At 40.8% G+C, this 26,413-nt stretch overlaps 2 protein-coding genes across 6 annotated transcripts in view; both read right to left on the reverse strand.

Annotated features, from left to right (window-relative positions):
• The window catches only part of src (SRC proto-oncogene, non-receptor tyrosine kinase), a 30,431-nt gene extending 20,971 nt beyond the window's left edge, over positions 1-9,460 (reverse strand). For 2 of the 4 annotated variants that reach the window (XM_026153891.2, XM_026153889.2), the window contains exon 1: positions 9,025-9,460. The gene's annotated coding sequence lies outside the window, so the exon portion shown is untranslated. The remainder of the gene's footprint in view (positions 1-9,024) is intronic. The other 2 variants (XM_026153888.2, XM_026153890.2) reach the window with 2 other exon arrangements.
• Positions 9,461-11,619: 2,159 nt separating this feature from the next.
• Positions 11,620-23,514, reverse strand: kcng1 (potassium voltage-gated channel, subfamily G, member 1). Of its 2 annotated transcripts, none has more exons than XM_026154906.2 (4): positions 23,063-23,514; positions 21,974-22,090; positions 15,398-16,234; positions 11,620-13,231 (listed from the first exon to the last, which is right to left on the reverse strand). In XM_026154906.2, the coding sequence occupies exons 3-4, from the start codon at positions 16,178-16,180 to the stop codon at positions 12,452-12,454; spliced, it is 1,563 nt and encodes a 520-aa protein (XP_026010691.2). In that variant the 5' UTR covers positions 16,181-16,234; positions 21,974-22,090; positions 23,063-23,514; the 3' UTR covers positions 11,620-12,451. The 2 variants fall into 2 exon arrangements, with proteins under 2 accessions (XP_026010691.2, XP_026010690.2); XM_026154905.2 differs by having other exon boundaries at positions 21,974-22,107.
• Between the last annotated feature and the right edge of the window lie 2,899 nt (positions 23,515-26,413).

Genomic DNA, 26,413 nt, shown 5'->3' on the forward strand with positions numbered 1-26,413 from the left:
AGGCTGTGAGCTCTTATCCCTTTCACTGTGTGAAAATGTATGTGTATGTGTGTGTGTGTATTTCTCTGCAGTGGGTTTTTATTTGTTGTTGTTGCTTTTTTCTTTGTTATCAAAGCAACCTGCAGATCACCTTTTGCTGCCAAACACCACAGCCAACCTGGCCTTGACATCTCTGGGCTCATGGAGTCGAGCAGCTGGCCACTCTGTCTTAAACCCCGTGCTTACAGAGGAATTTTTGTCCACTTCCAAACAACAAACACTGCTGGCAGCAACTGCAGGTTCAAGGATTTTTGTTTATCCCCTGCTCCTAATCTGAGTATGACATATATCAAATTATTTTGGGATTGAAACTCAAAAAGAAAATATCTGGGCCATTTTACATGAGCGATCTGTTGCCTTTTGCAAAGGTTGCAAAGTAACAAAGAGGGAGAGCTACTTACTAAGGATGTAGAAATATATTAAATGTTTCATATGCATACAAACTTAAATGTAAAAGCAACAACCTGTTTTCTAGGTAGATTACATGCAGCAGTATTTCATGGCTTAACTGTGACTTTGACAAATTCAAGTTGTAAAGTACTTTTCTTGAAAAACTATTTAGAAGACATTACTGTAGAGGACCTGGCAGGAGTAAATAGGGCAGTAGGATCGACCCAGTGAAGAAGGTAAGTCTCTTCAATTATACTGAACTATTCCTCCAATAGAACCAGTAAGATAAGTAAACTCTAAGGAGACTTTTTTTCACTTGTTTCCAGTTCCTTCTTTCCATCCTTCTGTTCACTCATGAAAAACCAGCTCCACCATTCATTCCCTACATTATGTCTTGAGCCCAACACTTCCTACTTCCACAGCTAGCACTGTCATTAAAATCAGAGACGTAGCCACGTCGCTCTTGGACATATTTCATATCGACGCTAAACTTCAAACCATTATGTGTTCACATTATAACCATTTTAGCACATAAACCCAGAGTAATTTCCTACCCTGCAGGATTTGGTCTGCTTTGGATATGTTCTAACTACTGGTTTAGGCTAAGGCAGAGCGCGCAGGAAGAGACATGAAAACACATGAAAACACATGACTAGCTATAAATTATCAGTGCATCTTCTCACTAGCGCACCACACAGTTAGGGACCTACATGTAGTATGTAGAAGTCAAATCAAGCTGTATCTGACATTTGTGTTCTTACTTACAGTATAACTCCATCAGGTAAGAGCTTACCTGTACCAAATCTGTGGAAGTCTATGTATTTCAATAATTATTCAGTAAATCATGCCCTCTTTCTACTCCAAGTTTCTTAAATATCTCTCTCAACAGAGTAACTTGAATGTAGCCTTCCTAGTGCAGAACTAGTAAAAAGAAGTATCACCTTTCTTGCACCTGATTTGCCTGAGACCTGTGACTAACCTCCCCAGTCTGGGTGTGACGGGGGCCCAGCTGAATCGAGACAGAGCGATGACATTACTGCAATTCCCTCTGCTTAGCTCATCATGTTTGTTGCAAAACAGCAAATATATTCCAGCACATTAACCCATAGTTAGCATTTCACAGTTTCAACATTTGCAGGTTTATGTTTATGAGGAGGAGATTTTAAGTGGAACATCGCAAGCAGCTGAACCTCAAAGACTGTTTTTGGCCGTTCTGTGTCACCGGTGATGAATACAGACGAGGATCAAAACGAAACAGCGGCGGCTCCTGAACAACTATGAGATCTGAGGCATTTGTGGCATGCACAGTACTGCGACTGCATTTAAGACCCCTGAGGGTGTTCACTTGTGTTGACGGTGTGAGAGGCAGAGCGCTGTTCCACTGTGGCATATTAAATGCCAAGAATAGACTGGTTTACTACTGTATTGTTGCAATATGAGGTACCTCCGCTGACAAACGTCCAGGTTGCGTGGCTTCTGGGACTTACTCCAACATCAGCTTCATATCGTGCAGCTCTCATCTAAATATGGTCATTATGCGAACTGAGATTGATGAGCTGCGGTCATGTGTTCAAACAAGAAATGGAGGAGAAAGAGGAAGGGAGGAGAAGAGAAAGATAATCCTCAAGGGCATTGAACCCCCCACCCCCACTTCCCATCCCCATCTTACTCCCTTACACTTGGTCTATCTCCCTTCTCCCACTCTATCCTCTATTCTTTCTCCAATCCCTCAAGAAATGGTGGAAATAAAGGATTTCATTTCCACTGATGTGTCAGGCACATGTCACGTGAGGTGGAAAAAACAATGTTTTTCTAAAACACTGCTGAACTGGTAGTGAGCTCAAAGCGGTTGAGGAACATATTTGACATGAGAAAACGGAGGGGTCCAAAGACAACAAAGACACTACAGATACAGGATCAGAAAGCCTTCTGCAGTATCACATAGGATGTGTTTTACTGCTTCAGAATATGTCGCCTACAGTTGACTCCACTGCTGTGATAGCAAACCTTAAATTCACCTCATCCCATCACATTTCAAAGAGGAGGTATTTGATCTTCTCAGTTTCCACAGAAACTCCCATGTGCCTCACGCTTCAGTAAGCTAAGGCTTTTCGAGGGCTTCTACCGTTTAACTTCTCATCTGCACAGCCAGGCACTAAGAAATCCCTGCAGCTCCTGATTCACCAGGAGGGAACATGCACCGTATATATGTACTGTTTTACACTGTTTAATGCAGGAAGAAGTGCGCTAGATGTGCATTTTACCATCTGAGGTTTGTTGCAGCAGAGTGACTGAGTTCAGTCATGGCTAAGGAATGCAGAGAGGAGGACAAGACGAGTTTGAACTGCTCTCCTGCTCACACAACCCAAATCAGGAATTTATTGGGAGCAGGTAGAGACACTGTCTCTTCCTAGATGTTCAAAAGCACAAGTTTCCCTCAGCCACGCATAACATCCACTCCAAAAGTTTCCCTCCACTGCCTCTCGGGGTAAGAAACGGCAGCTTCACGCAGGAATTTTTCACACAATTAAAGAACAGGAATGCAATTCAAGGTCGCAACACACACACGAAAAACACCCCCAGACTTCTTATTGTGTCAACAGAAATAAATGTATGCTAAGAATGCCACGCTGTAGCTGATAATCAGCTGATACGCCTCCATTATTAGGTTGTCTTCAGTGATAAAGCTGAATATTTCAAATAGACAGGGCTATAGCTAAAGTTATGCACTTCTGTGCACACCCAGCATAACTAAAGCATGCTCAGTCTACATTTCTATAGCTGCTTTGGCTTTGAATTCAAACTGAAACCAAGACACAAAGAGCCCAGTGTTGAGCACTGCTTCCTTGGAGATAGACAAATAAAAGTATCAGAGATGCAGAAGCATTAAAATATTAAAATGTACCCATGTCACATTTCATCATCAAAACATAACTGCTCCCTGCCATGACATTTCCATAACAGATTGGAGGACGAGGCCCCCAACACTGAAGTGATTTCCTCCAACTCTTTTAAACCAGCCTTTGTTCAGTAGGCCCTGATTTCAATATTCAAATGTTACTCTGTGGGGTGGTGAAGCAGAGACTGAGACACAGTTTGCGAGGCAATCAGTAAAGAGCACTGAGTTGATGGTGCAGTTGGAGGTTTCATAAGCTACAGATGGGTTGGGCCACTAAGCTGCCTCTGCTGAGGAAGAGGAAGATGTCTGACTCACCTAACAACAGACAGGAGTGAAACCAGAGGAAAGAGGCAGGAAAGACGAGGTGCAGCAATTCCTGCTATCTCTGTGACTATGACTGGAATCATATTTTACATTAGAGATGAGTAAAAAGGAAAAAAAATGATGATGAAGTCATGTTTCATGATCCAAAACTGCCATAAACACAGTGGATTGTGAACATATTCTGAAATGTCAGTGGATGCAGAGATTTTAGTCCAAAGCAGGCGATGAGCCAAAAAGCCAAATTTAAAACTGAGAAATCACATCATTTGGGAAAATAATCCCTGAGTCATCAGTATTGTTTAGCAACCACACACTGATATATTTCAGTTTCGTTACCTGTTTTTACTTGCAACAAAGAAACAACATCTAAACTGCAACCAGTAATTATATGGTGAAATGATTTACCAATTATATCAGCTGGTTCTGTAAAACATAAAAAACAGATTTAGTCAAACCAAGACCCCAGGATATGACCCGGCATGGCCCGGTCGTTTCTGTCGCAACTGAGTCATTTGAGTAGTGACACAGCTGTCGTGAACACAGTAACACTTCATTCAAGCAAATTTCTCTTCATCCGGATTTTGCTTTTCATTGCCTGACACGACTCACTGAAAGGATCACAAATCATATTGAGTACCCTCATCCCTTAGTGCAGCTTTGCTCCACAAATTCCACGCATGCTCCTGTTATCTGGTTTTGGTGAGATTATAAGATTTGCCTGGTCCAGAGGTTGATTCTGACATGGTCTGTGCTCCCTGCCGGAACACGATCTGTGTAAAAACTCCCATGTCGACATATGTGGCGGTGATTCTCAGAGGATGGACAGCCTCACGTTTTGAGGGAGGGGAGAGCAGCGTGCGCTCTTCCCAGCATCTCATCAGCCTGACCGGGCTCGCACAGCTGCGCCTACACAAAGCTACACAGAGAGGCATCTTTTTAAATGCCAAAGACGCTTTTCCTGTCACAAGAAATGCGAACGGAGCGATGGGAATGAGGGTGTGAGAGTGATCGCTTTTCCACAGAGGCAACAGTGGGTGGATTGAGAGAAGATGCGTGGCCTGTGTCACCCTGGCTAATTCCCAGAGCACAGGGGCAGGAAGTGGCCAACGATCCTGGGAGGATACAAACCCTCCTCTGTTTGTCTGTATCAAACCACTATCAGATACTTCATTCAGACGGCCAGCAAGCACAGACCCCTCTGAGTGAAGCCTTGAAGGGATATGTCAGAGCACTTCAGTTCTTCATCTTTATTATTCAAGTGCTTTTACTGGGTGAACTGGACAGCTTTGTAACTTCATGTTTTATTGGTGTATACACGGTGACCCGCATTTCCTCTGCAGACACTAATTCAAGCAGTGACACCGTACGGAGTAGATGAAAAGTAGACTTACAGTAAAGGATTCAAAACTATGCCAATGGTACACAAAGCCCAAACAGAGAGAGACAGACAGCATGTGACAGGGTGGGAGTGATGTAAGACAGGGAGAACGAGAGAACAGGTGGCACTGGCATTCCCATGCTCAACCGTATGCCCTTGAATGTGGCTGGGCACTAATTAGCAACAAATCTGGGCTAGAGCAACAGAAGTTTAGTATCTGCAACATGAAAAATTCAAAGGCTTTTGTCAGCAGGAAGCCATCACAAATTTCATGCCCCCTTTTCACAGATACAGTCTTTCCCGCTTTCTCTCTTTTTGGAGTGCTTCGCGTATCTCGTTGGCAAACCGAAGAGGGGTTGACACTGGCATCAGACAAGTGTTTTGTTTGTTAAGTACTCAAAAGCCAAAGGGGAATAGTATGTTGTTTTAGCAAAGCGCAGCCACACTACTACTCCTATTACTACTGAAGCCCCAGATCATTTAGATTCTTTTTTCATCTCTGGTTCTCTGGACAGTTATGCTTCTTCTTTTTAATTAGTGCCTCACTGATTATACACTTTTTAGGCCTATGCCCACAAAAATGTTTAGAGGGTAAAAAATCTGGATTTCAAGAGATTCCGGCATTCATTCATTCATTCTTTAGTTAAAACTACAGTGGTTAACGAATTTATGAAACCACTTTTCATTAAAAACAAGCAAACTATCAAAAACTTGTTTAAAGCTAAAAATTAGTTATTTATTAGGCAAGTCACCAACTGAATTCATGCTTTATAACCATTAATCAATCGCTCAACCACTATAACACATTTTCCTGTTCAGGAATGCAAGTAAACAACTGCAATATGGTATTTTTTTTTCTTTAATTGAGAAAGCAGTTGAACATAACAGTAATATGGCTTTCTATGGTACTTTTGCTTTCACATTTTGAAACTTGTAATTGGAAAGAAAGAAGAAAAAATATATAGTAACAAAGAAAATTAAAATACAGTTTGGTATCTTAATATAAAAGAGGTGCTTTACTGTTTGTTTGTTTTTTGGTAAAACCTTAAAATTGAAAATTTATTTCATACAACAATAACTATATTATATTTTAGTATTACAAAATATCATTTAGATTAAAACGCTTTCCCTTGGACTAATAAATTTATTAAGCACTGTATGTAATTTATAGTCTTATTGGAAAGGGTAAATTATTCATTTATTAATTATTTATTATGTTTCTTGATAATTCGCTTTCTTTCCAAGTTCCTATCATGACCTGGATGACTGAGAACTTACACAGACATATTTAATAATTATGCTCTGTGGTCCCTGCTTGGCCACATGAGCATCTTTTTCTGCAATATGTTTTATAAAATGTTTTTAAGGCTTCAAAAATTGCACAACATAAAGATTTACACAATTCATATTATTATTATTATTATTATTATTACTGCTAATAACTCTCGATTGGTTTGCGATGACTGCGCTTTAGAAATAAAAATCAAGATTGTCCACTGGTAAAATGAGTTTGGTTGGTCCAATTCTGTTAGATAGATCAAAACAGTAAACAAAAATTTAAAAATCAGCACTAAAATATTCTCTGGCAACCCGCCTAATGAATAAGCCGATGTGTGGGAAGAACTGATATAAATGCCAATACTGACATCAGTTTATTTATAATATATAACAACTTTGTGCTTAAGCTCTGTGTGTGCAATTATGTTTTGATATTTAACATTAGAATTATATGGCTTTAATGTAGCTACACCAATAAATATACACAAAAGGCAAATCCTTTAAAAAATCTAATTACAATATGTCCTCAGAGCTCACTGCCAATTAATCCTCATCTGACCTAAAGGAAAGTGGGACATGAGCTAGATCAAATGATGAACTCAGCAAACTGCCAGCTAGAGTGAAAGCTGTTTACTGCCACTGCTCACTTTGCTTCAGTGCAGTTAAAGGCAGAGACAAATACACACATCACTAACAAAACGCTTAGCTGAAACTCCTGAGAAACAGTTTCTCTCTGCAGACCACCCCAAATCGCTTTCCTTCCTTCTCTATGAATAGGTGCACAAAGGCATTTTTGAAAGTGGAAGCAACTTGTCTTAAAGACGCTGATTCTCCCAGTCTGGATAGCTGCGGAAACAAGCAGTTCATTGATGCCAGGCGCAGTGCATCACCCTGACAGACAAACCACTCCAGTATAAGAGGGAACAAAGCGGCCAGTCCACATCCACGTTGCCAATTAGCAGGAATTTCAGCCTCAAGAGCCAGTTTCCACTAGTCTCATTGGAGTTGACATAAACATCTATGGCTTTCACTGAAGACATTCATGGGATTCCAAGGAGCATTAGGTCCCCTCTGCAGAGCCTGAAATCTGGCAGTTAGAAATCACAATGGACCATCTCGTACCACTTTGAGAAACACTTCTCACTCACTGGTTGCAGGAAGCATGCTAATAATAGTGAAAATGGCAACATCTGACCCGTATTTACATTAGCTGAAAACACTTATGAGGAGAGAAGATAGTGGTTAACAGAAATGATCAAGCATGCCCTGCTTCATCTCGAGCATCAGCTTGCGTGTTGCTGGATCAACTTATATTGAACACATGGGAAATAATATGTTCTTTCTGCCTGCTGCCAAGCATTTTAATGCTTTCAGGAAAAGACTAAACATTCACGCACATAGACACACACACACACAGACATGGGAGGAAAAAAAACACTAGAAAATCTGTAGAGGATTAGTCTAATGCACTACTGATAATCAAATGTAACAGCAATTTTATTATCATTAAACCTCCACGCATGTCACTGAAATATGTCTCCCGAGAAATGTTTGAGGTTTCAGAAAGGATTAGAGTGAGAGAAAGAAAATAAGCTGAATGTTTATATACAATATTGCGATCTTAGGCAGACCAAAAAGCTGCGACAACACACTGCAATAGTGGTACAGCAGGTTTAACTGTGTGTGTGTGGAGAGCACAAGGGCTGTGCCAGCTGTCATATCTCAACAGCCATGATAACACATATGCCGCACGGTGACGTCTTGCAGGAACTGAGAGACCAATATTTAAGTGTCTGCAAGAAAATCTCGTCTAGACACTAAATCGGTTTTAATTTTTGACACAAAGGCTAGGTTAGCAGATCCTAGCCATTGGCCGAGAGTCGGGACTGATGTGTACACTAAATGCAAGCCAATGACTAATCACAATGTTAAACATTATGGACTGAAACTACAACTTCTCAGGGGCATGGCTTTCAACGTTATGTTACAGATTGTACAATAACTTTGAAATATGCACACCTAGTTTTTCAGTTATTAGCTACTACACCACAACAGAGTCAATATTTAGACCTTTTGAGTCATGTTGAGTGGGAGAGACTAATCCTAAGCATATGACAGTCATGTCTTTAAACTGTGTGGGGGAATTTGAGAGGGAAAATATGTGTCATGACGAGTGAACAAGCAAAATCCTACTATACATACATACACACATATATGTAATGAATCTAAACTCATTTCAGCTTTCATATAAATAAATCAACTGGAGCAAAAGACAGAAAGTTTCACTTGTGTAAACTCCCATGGCCCTAAAATCAAGGATGTGCAACTAAAAGGTGTGGTGTGATTATTTCCTGAAGCCACGTACAGCAGAGGAGAGACTCCTCACACCCCGTGTAGTTTAGTTATTCAAGAAAAACTGTGATGATAAACTTTCAGACTGGTGTGGATGCAACGTGGTTTAATTTATTACAAGGTGCGAAAACTACCAGCTGCTGGTCACCATTAACAGGAGCACTTGTTTACAAAAATATACGCTGAATAAGATGCTGAGTGTAAATTTAGATTAGAGATGTTTGTTTGTTTTAATGCCCCAAAGAGTGAAGCTTTGTCTGTACTTATTTGATGCACGGCTGAGCTCCAACTGCTCATTCATTTTTTATTAATCCCTGTCTGTCCGCCTGTCAAGCGACTAAAACAACAAGTTGGCTTTACTCACCGTGAAGCGCAGGCTACCAGAGATTTAACGGCGTCGCTCTTCTGTCGATCAGACCGGAGGATTTGGCATCAAAGCATTAATGAACTGATGATATACACTAAAAAGCTTCACTGATTCCTAAAACTGGGGCTTTGGAGAAGACGGGCAGCTGAAGAGAGAGTCTGTGCCAAAGCGAGTGACACAGAGGCGATGAGGAGGGATCCCATTCAACTGGAGGGAGCGCCCGGTGAAGTCATGACGGGGAAAGCCTTTGAAGCTGTGGAAACATTTTTCACTGACACGGTCTAAATGAAGAAAAGCACCGGAACGTCCCTGATTAAAAACTCCGAGCTTTGCGCGTAACAGAAACCCCCGGTTTGCGACAAGGCTGAGCAAAAACACCAAATCATGACCAAAACACTGGGATGTGCTTGAGGCAAGAAAGGGAGGAGACTTCACCGCATCGTGAAAGCTCTGATTGGTGGGAGGGTTTTTGCACTGTGGATTTGCCCGATTGGCGTGAATGGCATGTCATAGAAGCCCCACCTCACCTGAGTAGTGCAGGTTCAAACGCGGTTCGTTGTACAATTACTCGTCCTGCTCTTGGCGGTTGAGACTGTTTAGCCTATGACACATGTTACGTTTTGTGATGTGAGCCAACTTCACACCATTAAATCATACCCTGCACACAAATACTGCTGAATTTTCCATGTAAAGTTTCAAAGGCTGACCTAAAAACATGGAGATATTTTAACTATAATATAAATTTAGATCCTTAAAAATTGTTTGAATTTTTTTTTAATCTGACATCATGAAATAATCCCTAATATCACTGAACTAGAATGCGAGGTAGTCTAATTTTCGATTTTGATTATTCTCTTTGTTAGCGTGAAAATCAAAGATCAGGCTTGCTTGTGATGTTTCTATTTGATGACACAATGCTGCCACCTGCTGGCCATGAAGCAGCATTTCTAAATCGAAGCAGCTGCTGCAGAATTGGAGGCTTCTGTCAACTTTACACATTAAACTCTGAGGAAAGAAGTACTTCAGTTTACCTACAAGTACTAACAATGCCCCTACGATTAAAAAAATAAAACGCATACAAGCAAACATGCTGGCTTGTCCCAGAAGTATCCTGTAATCTTTCTTCTTATACGGAGAGGGAAGGAAACCGTTTATGATTTTCCTCCTTTCCTGCACATGTAGCGAGTTGGCAATTTAAAAACTTGCATGCATGACATGTATGGCTTTTTGCCAGCATTTTAGATGAGTGATGTCGAGGTAAATTTACTTAAACCTATGTTATGCACGTACTAAACACCTTATTAGAACCACTTTAGCGATCGAGTGCATTGAATGCAACCAACCAAACTGTTGTCGAACTGCACCAGATGTATAGGTGTTCCAAATACAGCCCTTGGTTAGTGTGCAGCTACTGCCCTGCCTTTTTTCTCTTCTATTTTGTAATCTGTAGATTTTGTATGAAAAATATTAATAAAGAATGTATCTAGCTGTAAGACGGCTATAATGTAGCAAGAAGTATAATTTGCAGAGACAGGTATTACTGTATTAATTAGGTGAAAAGGAAGCGCATAAATATAACAGACAAATACTTAATTAGAATACTTCAGACAGTCCATCACTGCTTTGTGCCTCTTGGCGTTTCATCACTGCATTTATGTCAGTACCCCCATTAGAGCATTTCGCTCTGACATGGCAGACTTGTTCCAAGAGTATTTAAAAGTAGAATGGGAGGGAGAGCCTTCCGTTTTCAGGCCCCTCTTCTGTGGAGCCAGCTTCCAGTTTGGTTTCAGGAGACAGACACTATTTCTACTTTTAACATTAGGCTTAAAACGTTTCTTTTTGCTAAAGCATATAGTTAGGGCTGGATCAGGTGACCCTGAATCCTCCCATAGTTATTCTGCAATAGGTGTAGACAGCTGGGGGATTCCCATGATGCACTGAGTATTTCTTCTTCAGTCACCTTTCTCACACACTATGAGTCAATAGATCTCTCTGCATTGAATTATACTTGTCATTAATCTATGTTTCTCTTACACAGCATGTCTTTATCCTGTCTTCCTTCTCTCACCCCAACCGATCGCAGCAGATGGCCCCGCCCCTCCCTGAGCCTGGTTCTGCCGGAGGTTTCTTCCTGTTAAAAGGGAATTTTTCCTTCCCACTGTCGCCAAAGTGCTTGCTCAGAGGGGGTCATATGATTGTTGGGTTTTTTTTCTGTATGTATTATTGGAGAGTCAATACTAAATAAATAATAAATTTAGCATCACAATATTTTCACTGCAGTCATTGCATATATTTACCCTAATCGTCCACATGCCACCTGCAGTGAAACTGCCTATGGCCCACAGTTTGAAAACCACTGGTGTAAACCATCAGTAACCGAATAGATGAGAATGAAATATAAATTTATAACAATATAACTGATACAGTCTGGAAAGAGAAGCTCACCAAGAGAGTCTGGTTCCCATGGATGATGTCTTTAGGCATCAGTTTAGTAAAACAGTTTCCTTTCCCTGTTTCTAAAGTGAAAAGTTGAAGTTAAAACAAGAGGCATCAATGAATCATCAACAGAAAAAAGGAGAGATTCCACTCAAATCCAATTTAAAGTGAGATATAGTTTATAAACAGCTATGCACAGCAAATGCAGTAATTACAAGCACAATAATGCTGTTTCCAGAACGTGTTCAAAAATTGCATATGAACCCCAAAGTGTAGAAGAAGGACAGTTAGGACATCATAAGTAATGTGTAGATGCTGGCTGTGCCACAGTATTATTAAGGAACCCCAACATAAGTTTCAATGTTTTCAAAGCAGTTAGAAAATAATGAGTTGATCAAGGGTCACATTGTAGTTGGGAAGGAATTTATATCTTTGGGATTTAACAAAAGCAAACAGCATCTTCAGTTAACTGGCACTGTCCCGAGAGCACACAACATCACCAAATCCACTGAAACCAGAGATTAAAAAAAACATCACAATGTTGTTGAATGATGTGAAGCTGTGACTGTGCTCTTCAGGCATGTCTTCTGTTCATAAACACGTTTTAGAATATGACTGTTTTAACACTACAGGTCACCGGTAAGCTCGAGGTTTATGCGTATTTTGTCTTTTTTGTCAGCTGGACTTATGTTTGCTCTTATATGCGCTTAATAAAGAGATCCTTTTTTGCTGTTCTTATTTCTCTCTCATCTCTTCATCATTTTCTTTAAGTGTACACTGCTACAAATCAAGCTGCATTTTTTGGGAAGAAAAAATAATCTCTGTCTCTTCTGTGTCTCACTTTTTGACGCCCCTTTCAACCAGCCAATCCATCGAATGTCAGCCTCTCTTCCTGTCTTAGTTACACATTCAATCCCATGCGTTACCTCCTTCATCCTTGGTTTCTATTCTAGACCCACTCTCTCATGTCCTCAGTTGTCCTGCAGTCTCAGTCATCCATTTCTCTCATGTCAGACGACCCAATAGGAAAGAGCATGTCGCTCTCTAAGGACAGGTTGCTGCCTAGCCCGGCCATGCGGCTCCGCAGTAGAAAGTGTGTCCTCCTCTGCAGGAGCCTCTGCTGCTCCTGCTTCAGCTCCACGTAGGAGCGTGAGAATGTGTGGAAGATGGAGGTGACGGGAAAGGCCATGAGGAGGATGCCACTTAGGATGCTGCTCAGAGCCACCACCTGACCCGGGATGCTCCTTGGCACCATATCCCCATAGCCCACTGTTGTCATGGTGATGACAGCCCACCAGTAGGTAGCAGGGATGCTTGTGAATTCCTGTGTGGTGGCCATTTCATTCTCAATCAAGTACAGCAGGGGGGAGTATAGTGCGATCGCCACACACAGGAAAAGGAGTAGCAGTCCAAACTCCCGTGTGCAGCGGCGTGCTGTCAGGCCTAGAGTTTGCAGGCCCAGGGAATGGCGAGCTAACCGCATCACGTAGAGGATACGCAGGGCCCTCAGCACACGCAGCACCAAGCCCACTTTGTCCAAGTAGGTGTTGCCTGAGCCCAGCCTCTTCTCTCCTTTGGAAGTGCTGTCCACCACTAGTGTAATGTAGTACGGCAGGATTGCTACCACATCAATCAGGTTCAGGGGCTGTCTGAGGAAGGTCAGCTTGCTGCGATCTTGGATGAAGCGCAGGGTGAACTCCAGGGAGAACCAGGCTACACACACAGTCTCCACAATGAAGATATTATAGCACATCTGGGAACAGGTCCCCTGTTTAGGAAAGAAACAAAATGTGGTCACCAGCATGTAGATGAGGTCGAATCACTAGAGGGAGCCACCTCAGTGTGAAATTCAAACGCTAAACAGTGGTAGGACTCTGCAGCCCTCAGCACGGCAGCCAAGACAATGAAAAAATAAAAATAATTGCTCATTACAGATCAAACCACCAGTTTTGGTTATGGGGGAAAAAGTAATGTCATTAGGCAGTAAATCTTAGGTCAAAGCGTCTAAAACGATACCGCCACACTTCCAGAAGCAGTGTATTTTTCTTCATGATTCAGTGCGTGGTTGAAATATGGTTCAAAGCATTTAAAAGCACATACTGCAATAGCCGCTGAATGCAGTCCATATCAGGGAATAATATCATTATTATGAAACATACTCCCACAGAGGAGGAAGTGGCCTGACCACCTGAAAACTCCAGATAACCTGAAACACTTGTGTACTTTTAATGCAAGGCTTTGTCGTCTTGTTGAGGAGCTGTTAGAATGAGATCATTGGCACTTTATTTTAAAAACAAATGAATTCAGACTCTCAAGTGAGAATACAGTGCAAGGGTGTCAGATGAATATATCAGTGACTAAATCAGACAACAAGCAGCTTTTCATTTCCTTTTTCAATTTTCTTTTTCTTTTTTTCCCCTCCCCCGTTTTCTTAGGCAGTTATTGGTTTAACAGTGTGACAGAGGTGATGTTTAACTCATCTGCAGCTAATGCAGGGGTGGCCAACTCCAGGCCTCGAGGGCCGGTGTCCTGCAGGTTTTAGATTTCACCCTGGCTCAACACACCTCAATCACTTGATTAGTTCATTACCAGGCCTCTGGAGAACTTCAGGACATGTTGAGGAGGTAATTTAACCATTTGAATCAGCTGTGCTGGATCAAGGACACATCTAAAACCTGCAGGACACCGGCCCTCGAGGCCTGGAGTTCCCTCACTCCTGAGCTAATGTCTCACTGTACAGGAGCGAACGTTTTGCACTCCACCCATTTCCCACAATTACTGTATCTGCACTTGATTATCTGAACAACTTAAAACAGAAAGAAAGAAAAAAACAACACAAACTTTTTCCCCCACAGTGGAAATCAAAGAGTTTGCAGTCAATCTGCACTTCTATCAAAAGCCTGCTTTTTTAATTTTCACAAAAGCTTTCACGACAAATCAATTAATTAATTCACAACCTGTTTGCACTTTACTCTGCGAGAAGATTACGTGTGTGGCTCAGATATTCAATTTTCCTTTGATTTGACTAAAAAGGCTGGGGTGCTAATTATGTTTGTGATTGAAGTCAGACATAATAATGGAAGCATTTCATGAAAGCAGCCTGAGACGTCTTCAAACATTTATTCTAATCTGGGGGAAAAATTGTGGCTCTCTCAGCAGCCTTCCTTCTCTTACTGGAATGAGGTTTTAAAATGACGTGACATTATTAGCATTTTCTTTAATGGCTGAGGGGTTTTTGTAAAGCACATAACCTCTTTTTTTTCCCTTTGGATACATCAGTTTAAAAAGAATGGATAGAAAAAACAACATAAACCTGCTGGGTTCACATATTCATTGTCAGTATGGTGGCATCTCTTTATGTATTGTGGCTGTGCAAAGCAGTTTTAATGACAAATACATTAAAATGAATTAAAAATATATAAATAGAAATGAAATTAAAACAGAGTACAAGTTTTGGTGAACTGTTTTAACTATATTGGTTTCAAAATGAATTCTTATATTTGAAATGTTTGTCAAATTTAGAATGAAATGACTCGATTTGCAAAGTTTGTGATATTCTCATTTTTTCCTTATTAATACAAATACTTCAAAAATGAACTATATTTAGGCACAAGTTACTTTTCTGCTTCTTCTGTCTTCATTTAGATAATTGGTTAATTATTAATTTAACCATAGCTAAGCAGTTCTTTAATTTTAGACACTGGAAATTGAGTCTTCTGGGCAGCTATTTTGAAAAAATTGGATATCATAACAATATTAACCACATTTATCAGCTGTAAGAGCCTCAGAAGCTTTGGGACAAAACCTGTTGTTGTCCCAACTGTACCTCACAGAAACCATACGTTTTGTTTTGCTTTTGTAGCCTTACAACCTCTTCTTTTTTATATCATTTTTAATCTTCATGTGCTGTGTCAAACACCACGTTTCTACTTACCAACTCCTCCTCCTCCCTCATGGCCGGCATGGTGCTGATGGATAAGTTGATGGCAGTGATGGTGACAAACAGCACGGACAAACAGGCAAAGATCTTCCCTGGGAGGCCAGAGTGAGGCCTCTCCACCATGTCCCTCAGCTTAGCCATGCACCGACTGAGTCTAGATTCAGCCGCGCGTCCCCTGTGGCCACTGTCTGAATCCAGCAGATCCTCCAGGAGTTCTTCTTCCTCCTCTGCTCTCTCCATGGCTTCAAACTCCTCCATGCGCTGCAGCAGACGCCTGCGACAGCACCACTCCAGGCTCTCCTCTGGAACCCCCCAGTACAGCAGCTCCTCTCTGAAGGAGAGGGCGCACATCTCCCTGAGGGACCGCAGTTTGCCCGCCCGCAGAAAGGTCAGGATGTTACGGAAGGCACAGGGGCTGCGGTCAAAGAAGAACTCGTTGTGTGTGACATCATAGTCATCACAGATGCGCATAATCTCATCGAAGCTGCTGCAGAGGTGCAGCTGGCCCAGACGTGACAAGGGGAAGTCCTCTAAGGTGGTCCAAGGCAGCTGGTAGCGCAGGCCACCCACGTTGATAATGGCATGGAGTTTACGGGCACTGGACAGGAGTGTGTTATCGTGGATGGTGCTGAGCTCAGGGGCAGGCTGCGCCCTTTTATAGAAGGCTCCCTTGTGAGCCTCCTTCTCTTGTGGGAAGGGAGGGTTGAGGGAGTTATCAGAGGCACAGCTCAGGGCACTGTAGTCATAGTCAGAGCCGTCACCCGCCAGCAGGGTCATCTTTACCGGTCCGCTCACATCCCTGTGCTCAACCTCCCATCAACACACTGTCACCTTCACAGAAACAATAGAGAGTCTGAAGTTAGTGCACCAGTGCAGGTTTGACACAATTGGCCAAACTAATTAAAAAGCAAAGTTTAAAAATCTCTTTAGCAACAGAGTCCTGACCAAGGTACAGTCAGCAGTATTACACAGACTAGTAATACACGCAGAGAAAGAAAAGTCCATTATTATTTGATAAAGAGTAAAATGCAAACAACAGACAAAGTTATGAGGTTCAATTATAAGGAAGCTTGAGACAAAAAAGTCATGGTGTCCAGGTCAGTTAAAATCATCATATCACTGTGAGAAGTACTTCAATTCACCTGCCAACATACTGAGCAGTACACTCTTACTAAATGAATACCATCACAATGCACTTTACTGCAGCAGGAGGCACTCGGACTGTTTGCATTATGATTCAAATGGATACGTGAAATTATAAGAAAAGCAGAGTGATATGTAAACAATCTCTGCCTGCAGAACAGCCCACTCACTGTAGAAATGAAAGCAAGAAAGCTGCGTGAAACATTACCACCAACACACTTTTCAGCTATTGTAAAGCTACAGCGGGGAAACTCCACCGAGCATAATATTAATATGTGTAAACATATTAGTGAAATCCTAGAAGACTGTTTTCATTAACATTACTTCCATTAAATATGTCACACTGACTTGTAATAAAACCTTAATATTCTTCTTTTTAAACGTGTGATGATTAAATAGATTAAAATATGCGCGTTTCCGCACTTGGATGGTGTTTCCTGCTTGTTCGAGCCTCAGGCTGAAGTTTGAGCCGCACTGAAGTCATGAAGCAGTAGCTTTTATTAACTATGCGCCGCAGAGCACTGTGCCTCAGGGTTTACAGGAATCTGCAGCTGTAGGCATTTGTAAATAAAGTCTTTCTGGGTTTTATAAGGCCTTAATTTAAAAATGTCTTTCAACATTTATTTTGTCATAGTGCACTCTAGTTTAGTATCTAGTCCCTTTTAGAACAGCGCCATTGGAAAAAGTTTAGATTTTATTAGCGTTTTCCTACTTTCCTTATTACTACTTTAATGTTACAGCAAATATTTTTCTTTTCTTTTCTTACTAATTTACCTATTTTAACTTGATATTATTGCTTCTGTTTGCTTCCTTATCTAATGTACTAAACATGAACCTCAAGGAATATTGTTACAACAACAATAAGTAAAGAAAGTATGATGATGATGACAATGATAATATTTATTGCTGTTGCTCTGCCTTGAGGTAAATGTTTAGTATAGTCAATTGCATAACTTTACAAGAGAATGAACTGAGGTGACATTTACATATTGCTGTAGGTTAATTTGCATACTGTTTATTTCCACTCATTCAAACATAACAATAGTATTCTGGTCGTTGAACGATATTTGCAGATATCTCCTTCCAGTGTCTGGCTCGATCACACACACTGGTCTCGGTGAATCCGCCCTGCTATAAAGCCGCAAGATGCAAATCCCAACGCTGGAGAGGTAAGCTGTATTAGCCAATGAATGGCCACTAAGGGGCAAAGATATCTGGTGGACATAAACAGAAATTCAACCCTGCTTTGCTACATGAGATTGTATTTACTGTATTATACGTTTTAAAATAGAATTTGTCCTCAGTTTAATGGCAAAACTGATACCACTCTGAGGTTTCTGTGTTAATTATGGAGTGACAGAGAGGCACTGTTCAACTTTACTTAATATGAGGAGACAAAGAAGGGGAAACAATGCTTTGGCGACAACAGTTTAACTTGTCATATGTTTTGAGTGGAATAAACTAAGCTTTGGGGGACAATATGTGGATTTATGTAACTTTGGAATGAGCCTGACTAACTGTGTCCCCATTTCAAGACTTGATTCCATGTATTTACCCCAAAGTCGTACTGTTACTTTAATTTGAAAAGGAGGGCAAATAACAATGAGGCATTAGTTTCTTTTGACTGAGGTAACAGATCATGATTAAATGTTAAACTCTTAACAGTATACATTTATGTGGGCAACTATTTAACTCCTCACATTTTTGTATAAAGATTTGTCACCCAGTGATGCTGTACTGACTCAGTAATTCACTGATGTAACTGTTATCCTACAGATACTGAAGAGGCTGTTTTCAAACACACTTAATAATCCGTCTGTGCTATTTCTGGCCCTCTCACATTTAGAGCGGGAGGCTTTAAAACGCAGTTAGGTGTCGGTTGAGGTGTGTGTGTACTAACGTGCAATCACACAGTTATGCAGGCTGTTCCGAGTGCCAGCTTATGCACATTTACCAAAGACTCTTCGGCAGAACAAGAGACGAGAACGAGAACAGGAGCAGCACTATATTGCAATAAGAAAGAGAAGGAACTGGAAAATGTTTACCACTTTATCACCACTTTATCACCAGTGCAGTGACGGCCTTGTGGCCTCTGTCCAAACTAATTTAATCAATTACAGTGATTTAGGGGGAGGCAGGTTAGCCAGTTAGAAATTAAAATGTCAGTGCCTGGATTGCTGCTTGGCCAAATTCTGAGTAAGGATTCTAAAATGGGGATGTGAATGTGTCAACTGAATGGTTATTAGGCACCTGCACTGTCAGCCTGTGTGAGCCACTGATTACAGTCAGCACCATCTTTCACCCCTGAAATCAGAGCAAACCCGCCCGAAGCTTTTCCCTCCAGTGCTCTGCCTTGTTGCATTAACTTCCTGATAATATAGATTTTTGGCTTTATTGGACTCGTCACATGTGGAATGCCCCTGAGGTCAGATCATAACAAAACCCCAGTGCAATCAGGGAAATCATGCAGGCCATCAGCAGATTCACATTCAATCGCTTCCCACTTTTCTTAAATATAAACGCTGCCTGCAAAATAAACAGTAGTACCATTAAACAAAAGCCAAACACAAGAATGAAAATAAATTTTCAAAAAAGGCAAAATCCCTCCTTTTTGATTCTTCTCACACTCTCCCTCCATGCGGTGGAGGTTATCAATACGCCTACAATGCATCGCCGGTGTGGATGTGCACAAGCCTACGCCACTCTCCTACTAGATTAAATCACACTTAACCCCTTGAGGCTGTTTGATTTCTCACTTTGCCTTTAAACCGATTGTGCTTTTCCATCTCCGCAGTCACAGGAGCATTTTTTTAAACTCTTGTTTTGTTTTGTTTTCCTTTCCGTGCAATGTTGCGCCTCTGATGTTTCCTCTGGGGGATAAAGTCTAGAAGGAGAAGGAGAGATGAAACGCTGCAAAGACAGCGAAGGCTGTTCTCCCCACCAGATCGGCTGAGGTCTGGCCTCTTTCTGTGCCAGCGTTATCACAGCTAAGCCACAGGGCATGTTCTCCAGATTGCCTGGTGAGTCACTGGGTTGTGAGTCTCAGTTGCCTGACAGTATTGTGCATGCATTTCCCATGGTTCCCTCCTCAAGAGTCTTTGGAGACTTTTAATACCACCAATATTGACTGAGATCATTTTAAAGAGCCCACTAGTGATCATGACCACAAGATCAAAGAGCAATTTAAAAAAATTATAAGCTTTTAAAAATAAGGAAATGTGTTGTAACTGTTGAGATCTGTCTGTTATTTTCTTTTTACCTGCCTGCAGAGGCATGTGTTAAAGAATTTTGTTCAGTATGGGTGGTTCATATTCAAATTTAATAGTAAAAATGAACATCTGAAGAGTGTCTATGTGTTTGTGCCCGCAAAGAGATACAAATAGTTTACTTAGCGATGACTATTTATTGCTGCATATCTCCATATTGCTGGAAGTGCTGTGTAAGACAGATTTTACCAATCTGTCTCTGAATCAAAGATTTGCAATTCAGCTTGACTCATTCTGTGAAATACAGACACATGGTAATTTGATGAGTATCGGATTTTTGTCAGTGTTTCTGATGAAAATCGAAACCTCTAAGCTTTCCAGTGGCAGCTGTTCAAAGTGTAGAGTTCGGTCTTATTTTCTTGCATGTAGCCCCTCAACCATATTTAAAGCAATAACGTGCTGTAAAATAAATGCTCTCTATAGAGATGTTCCACCTGACAATGAAGTCATGTCAGTCATGTCCTCTCAGGCTTAATGACCATTTAAACCACACAATGTTCCTTTTGTTCTCCCCAACAACCACTTCTGCTCCTATTCCCTTAACAGCTCACTGTTCTCTAATGGACTATAAGAGGATGGTGTTTCCAGAAATGGACCGCAAGAGCTGCCAAGACCCAACTGTCTCTCTCTCTCTCTCTCTGAAATCTGGTTAAACACTGAAACAGTCAGGCATGCCAGAAGCAATCCTACCCCGAAGACCTTTCCTTACAGTAATTCAAGCAGGAATAGTTGTAAACAAAAGTGTTTCTTTTTTGTTGGATGTGGGTGGTATTAATGCATGCCGAGAACCCTGGAAGAAGCTACAGTATAGCTCCAGGGCAATAAATGTCTCCCCAACTCTGTCTGTGGTCCACCACAGTGCGCTGCTCTCTACTTCTGAGGTACAGAAGTATTCTGTGCAGATAATATGTTTCAGTAATGAGCTATCTCAGCACTAATGGCTACTCTTTTTCATCCTGTTCACTGTTCAATTCAACTGGAGTGAAAAGCAGCAACAGAATGAAATGTATCTGTAAAATAAACCACCTTTCATTTTATAAAAATGTCGTTTTAAAAGCTTAAAAGTCAATTATTGAAATGCAATTCAAGTACTTCTTCATGTCTCGCTTGGAATAAAATGTCGTGTAACAAAGAGCAAATGAGAAGCATCACACCTCTGTCATTTTCTGTCCACAGTTTATTTTCCAATCTGTCCTCTGCCCGTCCTTCCTTTTTAAAGGGCTCTATTCCCCAGACACGATCTGAGCCGGCCCACCGACTCTCTAGGCTTCTACCTCACTGCTCCATATCATGCCTCAGCACTTCCCGTCCTCTGATCCCTGACAAACTGTGACACACAATATTTAGTCAGCACACAAAACACCTCAACATTACACCCATCACTCACATCCGATGTATAACGACAGCATGTGTTTTTCTTTTTCATCTCAGGAATTTTCCTGAGTGGATGATTGCACACTCTCACCATTTGCGAGTGCTCATCTAACTTGATTATATAAAGATTGCATAACATTAAGTTCTCTGCATCGTTTGCGTGCATTAACCGATACTCACTTTTCATCTCTTGCTGCCCTTTTCCTGTCGAGCTGCAATCATCCGACCACCTAATCTTTCAGGGCTGTGTAAATAATGTGTTTTTCACAAGCAGCAGATAAAAGACAGCGAGCATGTGTGCAGGCATCACAACCTCACTGCAGAGAAGACCCGACTGTCTGTCACTTTGGACAGAGTGTTTCAAAAGACCTCTGCACTAGGGCGCAGCGCAAGTCCCTGCAGGCTGAAGTGACAGAAGGTGCTCGCACCAGTCGCTTAAAAGCTCAGCAAGGAAAAAAGAAGAACTCAACTCAACTTAAAATAAGCTGATGAGATGGTATAAATGGACTGTAAACTAACAGTTGTCCTTTAAGTGGGAAATTAGACACTTGATGGTCAGTGCTGAGTGTAGAAAATAAAAGCTTTCTTGTCAAAGGACACCACATCTGTGTGTTGGTTAAGTTAGTTGTATTTTTACATTTTACCACAGCTTGAACTGGTTAAAAACCTAAACGGTCAAATCAGAACATGAAAGAGCCAAGGGTTTTAGAAGATGGACTAAATTCACATCCAAGTCTGTGCAGATAAAAGACTTCAGAAGGAAAGACGAGGACTTTTTCTTACTTACACTTTCAAAGCACATCCATCGCCCAATTTGTATTGAGTCCGAGCCCTGGCTGCAGATTTCTTTGGGTACCCACTGGTGCTCAGGGAAACAGCAGATCAGGAGATGTCTCTCAAGCACCTTAAACATAAAAGCACCTGAGAAGCATACTATAATTACTTTATGGATCTTTTTTGTGGAGTAGAATCAGAGAGCCACTATTAGTTATTAGAATAGGAAAAGTCATTAGTTCATCTCATTAGAGTCACAATTACCTGGTGGAGGGAGAGAGGATGATGGATTACATATCATATATCACTGCTCCAAGGTCTCCAAAGAGGGATTTGCATTGCGGACTCTAATCACATTATGGGCCATTATCTAAAATCATCTTCAGAATGAAACCATGTGCTGTGTTTGAACTGATCTCATATGGGTTCACTGACAGAAACATAAGCTGTGATACGCTGTTTGAGGACTTGAAGTTGTTCCCACGTTCAAAAGTTTCCCTTGCATCAATTTTCAGTTTAAAATTAGATTTTGAAAAGTGTTTTTCATTTCAAAGGACACTGCAAAGATAATGTATATATATATATCAAATATATGTCCCTCCTCAGAGAGCATGCCAGACAAAATCTGTCTCTGCATCGAACCCTGTCTCAGTAAATGTTTACACATCATACAGTGTCATGCTGCTGCACCCTTGTTACCATGGCGTACATGCAGCACATCGGGCATGCAAGTCTCGGTCATCTGTTCGAGACAGATAATTCCTCGTTCAATGAAAAGTGGACCTCACAGGAAACCATTAATTAGCTCAGTCTGATTACAACTGACACTGCTGATGCACCCTTCAAGTTACTTTAAAAGAAATACTGACAGCACATCAGCGTGACCTACGAAAACACTAACAGGTAGGCACATGGCGCACACAGTTATAATATCAAGCCTGAGGAAGCAGCTATTTACATACATGATTTGGAATTTAAACACTGAACGCACGAATGAGAAAAACTCCCAAAGTGTCACTTACAACTAAGGAGTATTGTTTGTTTTTTTCTATACAACAAGCATTAAGTTTAAAAACATGTAAACAAAAAAATCCATACTCACTGCGCTCTCAAATCAGTTCCTCTGCAGCTGTTAGTTTGCTGAAGAAGCCTGAAGGCGATGAGAAGAATGTACATGAGGGAAAATGTGAAGTGTATTTTCAGGCACTGCTGCTACCTCCTTCAACTCTGGTCCATCTATGCAAAGGCACTGGGCTTGTGGAGTACGAGAACGCTATTTGATAATCATGAGCAACAGGCTGCCTCCCCTCCTCTCGCCCTCCCTCCCTCGTTCCCTCCTTCCCTTTCCTTTTCCCTCGACTCTCGCTTTCTCTCTCGAATCCTTCTTCCTCCCCTTCCTCGAGCGCTGACATCAGAAGTGGGATGTGCCATTATACCAAAACCTTTTGAGAGAAATCCATGGCAACCACCATCTAGAAAGAGCCGTACTTCCCCTTCACCTTTAAAATGAGAATAATCACTGTCTTTTGATTGTAGACTCACACAAAGGTTTATATTTGTCCAGTGGGTTACTTGGCTGAGGGAGGAGGGGAGGGCCGGTTGTAGGCTGGCTCACACTCACCAGGGTGTCCAATTTTAGACAAGTGGTGGGAAATGTTAACATGAAGTATGATGATGAGGTGGAACGCATGGCTCATACTGAGAATGTTCATTGCAACCGGAGCAAATGTATATATGCAATTTTCCTTTATTTTTTTTTCTTAAATAAATACTTGTTTTGAATTGCCTTTGGATGATAATGCCAAGTTTTAGCAGCATATAACCACCAGAAGTGAAAGCCAAACATCATCAATAAATCTGTAAAAATAATAAACAAAGAGACTGAGGAAATGAAATCCAAAAGAGTAAACAACATAAAATCAATCCATTCTGATTTATTTAGTTCTGCTATATGGTACCTCCACTGAGAATGATCACAAAACCTATTATCCCTTATTTATCTACTTAAATGGAAACTGCAGAAGTAAAGATATATCCACATGTGACAAGTCAATCTCAGCATATTATTCCCCCTTCGGTTCTGTTATGACCCCATAATGGTGAAAAAAAAAATAAATGTGCACATTTTTTTGTATGTAAGAGTCCAATTTTGTTCCTCAGTCAGCGGTGTGTGACTGCAGTGTGTAAAAAGTACTATTATTTTATGGTTGTGCTCAGTATGTTTTATTCAAAAAGACATATTGGAAGGAAAAGCGTCAGGTGTAATTCCTGTGAGCTATTGTGTCTCAGAATAGAGTTGTTAGAGCTGCTGTTAGATGGGTGACTGAAGGCAACTAAAGATTGTGATACAGTCCTGGAATGGAAATAACACACTCACAACATTTCCTAGAAAGAAAAAGAGCCAGAAATCCCTGTGGCCAAAAAAATCATAATATCCTCATAATAACCCCGCCTTCTACAATGCCGATCTCATACTGAGGGGCATAAGAGATATGTCTCCTCTCAAAACAAACAAACAAGGTTAAATGATTATCATCTCTGTGCGCTGTTGCAATCCAGACTGCACGTCAGTTTACACAGAACCAATCCACCGTAGCAAACCAGAGTATTGTGTGTTATGTGGAGATGTTATATTGGTTTCACTGGTAAAAATAAATAATTGAAATGGGTATATATTTGTTTTTAGTTAAGTTGCCTAATAATTATGCACAGTAATAGTCACCTGCACACACAGATATCCCCCTAAAATAGCTAAAACTAAAAACAAACTAAAAACTACTTCCAAAAACATTCAGCTTTGATATTAATGAGTTTTTTGGGTTCATTGAGAACATGGTTGTTGTTCAATAATAAAATTATTCCTCAAAAATACAACTTGCCTAATAATTCTGCACTCCCTGTATGAAGAATGTCAGGTTTATTGATTAAGCAAATTCCAAACAAGATGCACGGTCTAAATGTGTTTGCAAAAAAAGGCAGATCATACATGACAGGAGCAAGGGTGTTACCCACACTAAAAAAAGGTCAACTAAAAACACAAAACGGAGAAGGTAGTACAGCTAAAAGGAATCAAAGAAGAAGGAATAAAAAGGAATAATGACACTAGATTTTAAAATAAGCAGACCGCAATGAATGAATGTGATTTAAAATTGACTCTCAGTATAGTGAGGAGACATTTGTTTGACTGAGTGTTTATTCAGTGACATTGTCAACAATGGAGGAAACTAAGCCAGTCATATAAAAATCCATTACAAGTATGTCGAGCAGTGCTGGAAGAACATTTTATAGTTTCACTGGGGGATTTTTAACACCTGCTTTTGTAAATCCAGGAAAGCAGCATTACAGCAATCTTTACTGGTAATAAATGTTTGAACCCCTTTTCAGACTTTAGTCTGCTTTTAGTTATCTAAATCTCGCAGATATCAACATCTATCATTCACTCGTATGTTTTGTGGCTTTACATAGTTTACAAGTATGCAAGAGTTTACAAAGGAGTGAATCTGGTGCCTTAAGCCTTGAGACCTACCTAAAGAGTCTCTGATTCATCCTCATTTACCTGTATTTTTTCCATCACTAGTCATACACAGCTATTTTATTTTATTTTATAAAACTTAGCGAATGAATTCTATAAAACTGACCCAAGTCAAAGCATAGAGAAAATCATCCAGCGTAGAAAAAGCTGTGTTTCTTCAAAAATGAACATTTATTCTGTTGGATCTATTTGGCACAGATGCTTACGTCATTAACAGACTAACACGGTCACCTTTAGGGCTATGCTGCTAAAAATATGTGTGTGTTGCAGTCTTTGTCTGCAGAGCATTTTTATTTTCCCATTAAAGACAGCCTGTTGTTTTTTATGACTAAGTCTTAATATATGCAGATATTGGCTTGACACTTGAGTGGGCCAGTTTATGGGTGCTAGGAGAGCTCCAGCTATGCTGCAGCGCTCAAACAAGGGGCCTAAATAGATTCTGAAATCACAGTAGCAACAAATCCACATTTGTTGGATTTGCAATTATTAATTATTAATCAAAGTATATTAGGATTGAGACACACTGTGCTTTCTCATACATACAGTGGGGCAAAAAAGTATTTAGTCAGCCACCGATTGTGCAAGTTCCCCCACTTAAAATGATGACAGAGGTCAGTAATTTGCACCAGAGGTACACTTCAACTGTGAGAGACAGAATGTGAAAAAAAAATCCATGAATTCACATGGTAGGATTTGTAAAGAATTTATTCGTAAATTAGGGTGGAAAATAAGTATTTGGTCACCTCAAACAAGGAAAATCTCTGGCTCTCACAGACCTGTAATGTCTTCTGTAAGAAGCTTTTCTGTCCCCCACTCGTTACCTGTATGAATGGCACCTGTTTGAACTCATCATCTGTATAAAAGACACCTGTCCACAGCCTCAAACAGTCAGACTCCAAACGCCGCCATGGCCAAGACCAA

This window comes from Astatotilapia calliptera, chromosome 20, assembly GCF_964374335.1.
Source record: "Astatotilapia calliptera chromosome 20, fAstCal68.1, whole genome shotgun sequence".
Lineage (NCBI taxonomy): Eukaryota > Metazoa > Chordata > Actinopteri > Cichliformes > Cichlidae > Astatotilapia > Astatotilapia calliptera.

Bases quoted from the DNA above. Each gene is read 5' to 3' on its own strand.
- kcng1 (XM_026154906.2), bottom strand. From the start codon at position 16,180: ATGACCCTGCTGGCGGGTGACGGCTCTGACTATGACTACAGTGCCCTG. The intron at 13,232-15,397 runs GTAAGTAGAAAC...TTTCCTAAACAG, and splicing joins TGAGGGAGGAGGAGGAGTTG to GGGACCTGTTCCCAGATGTG.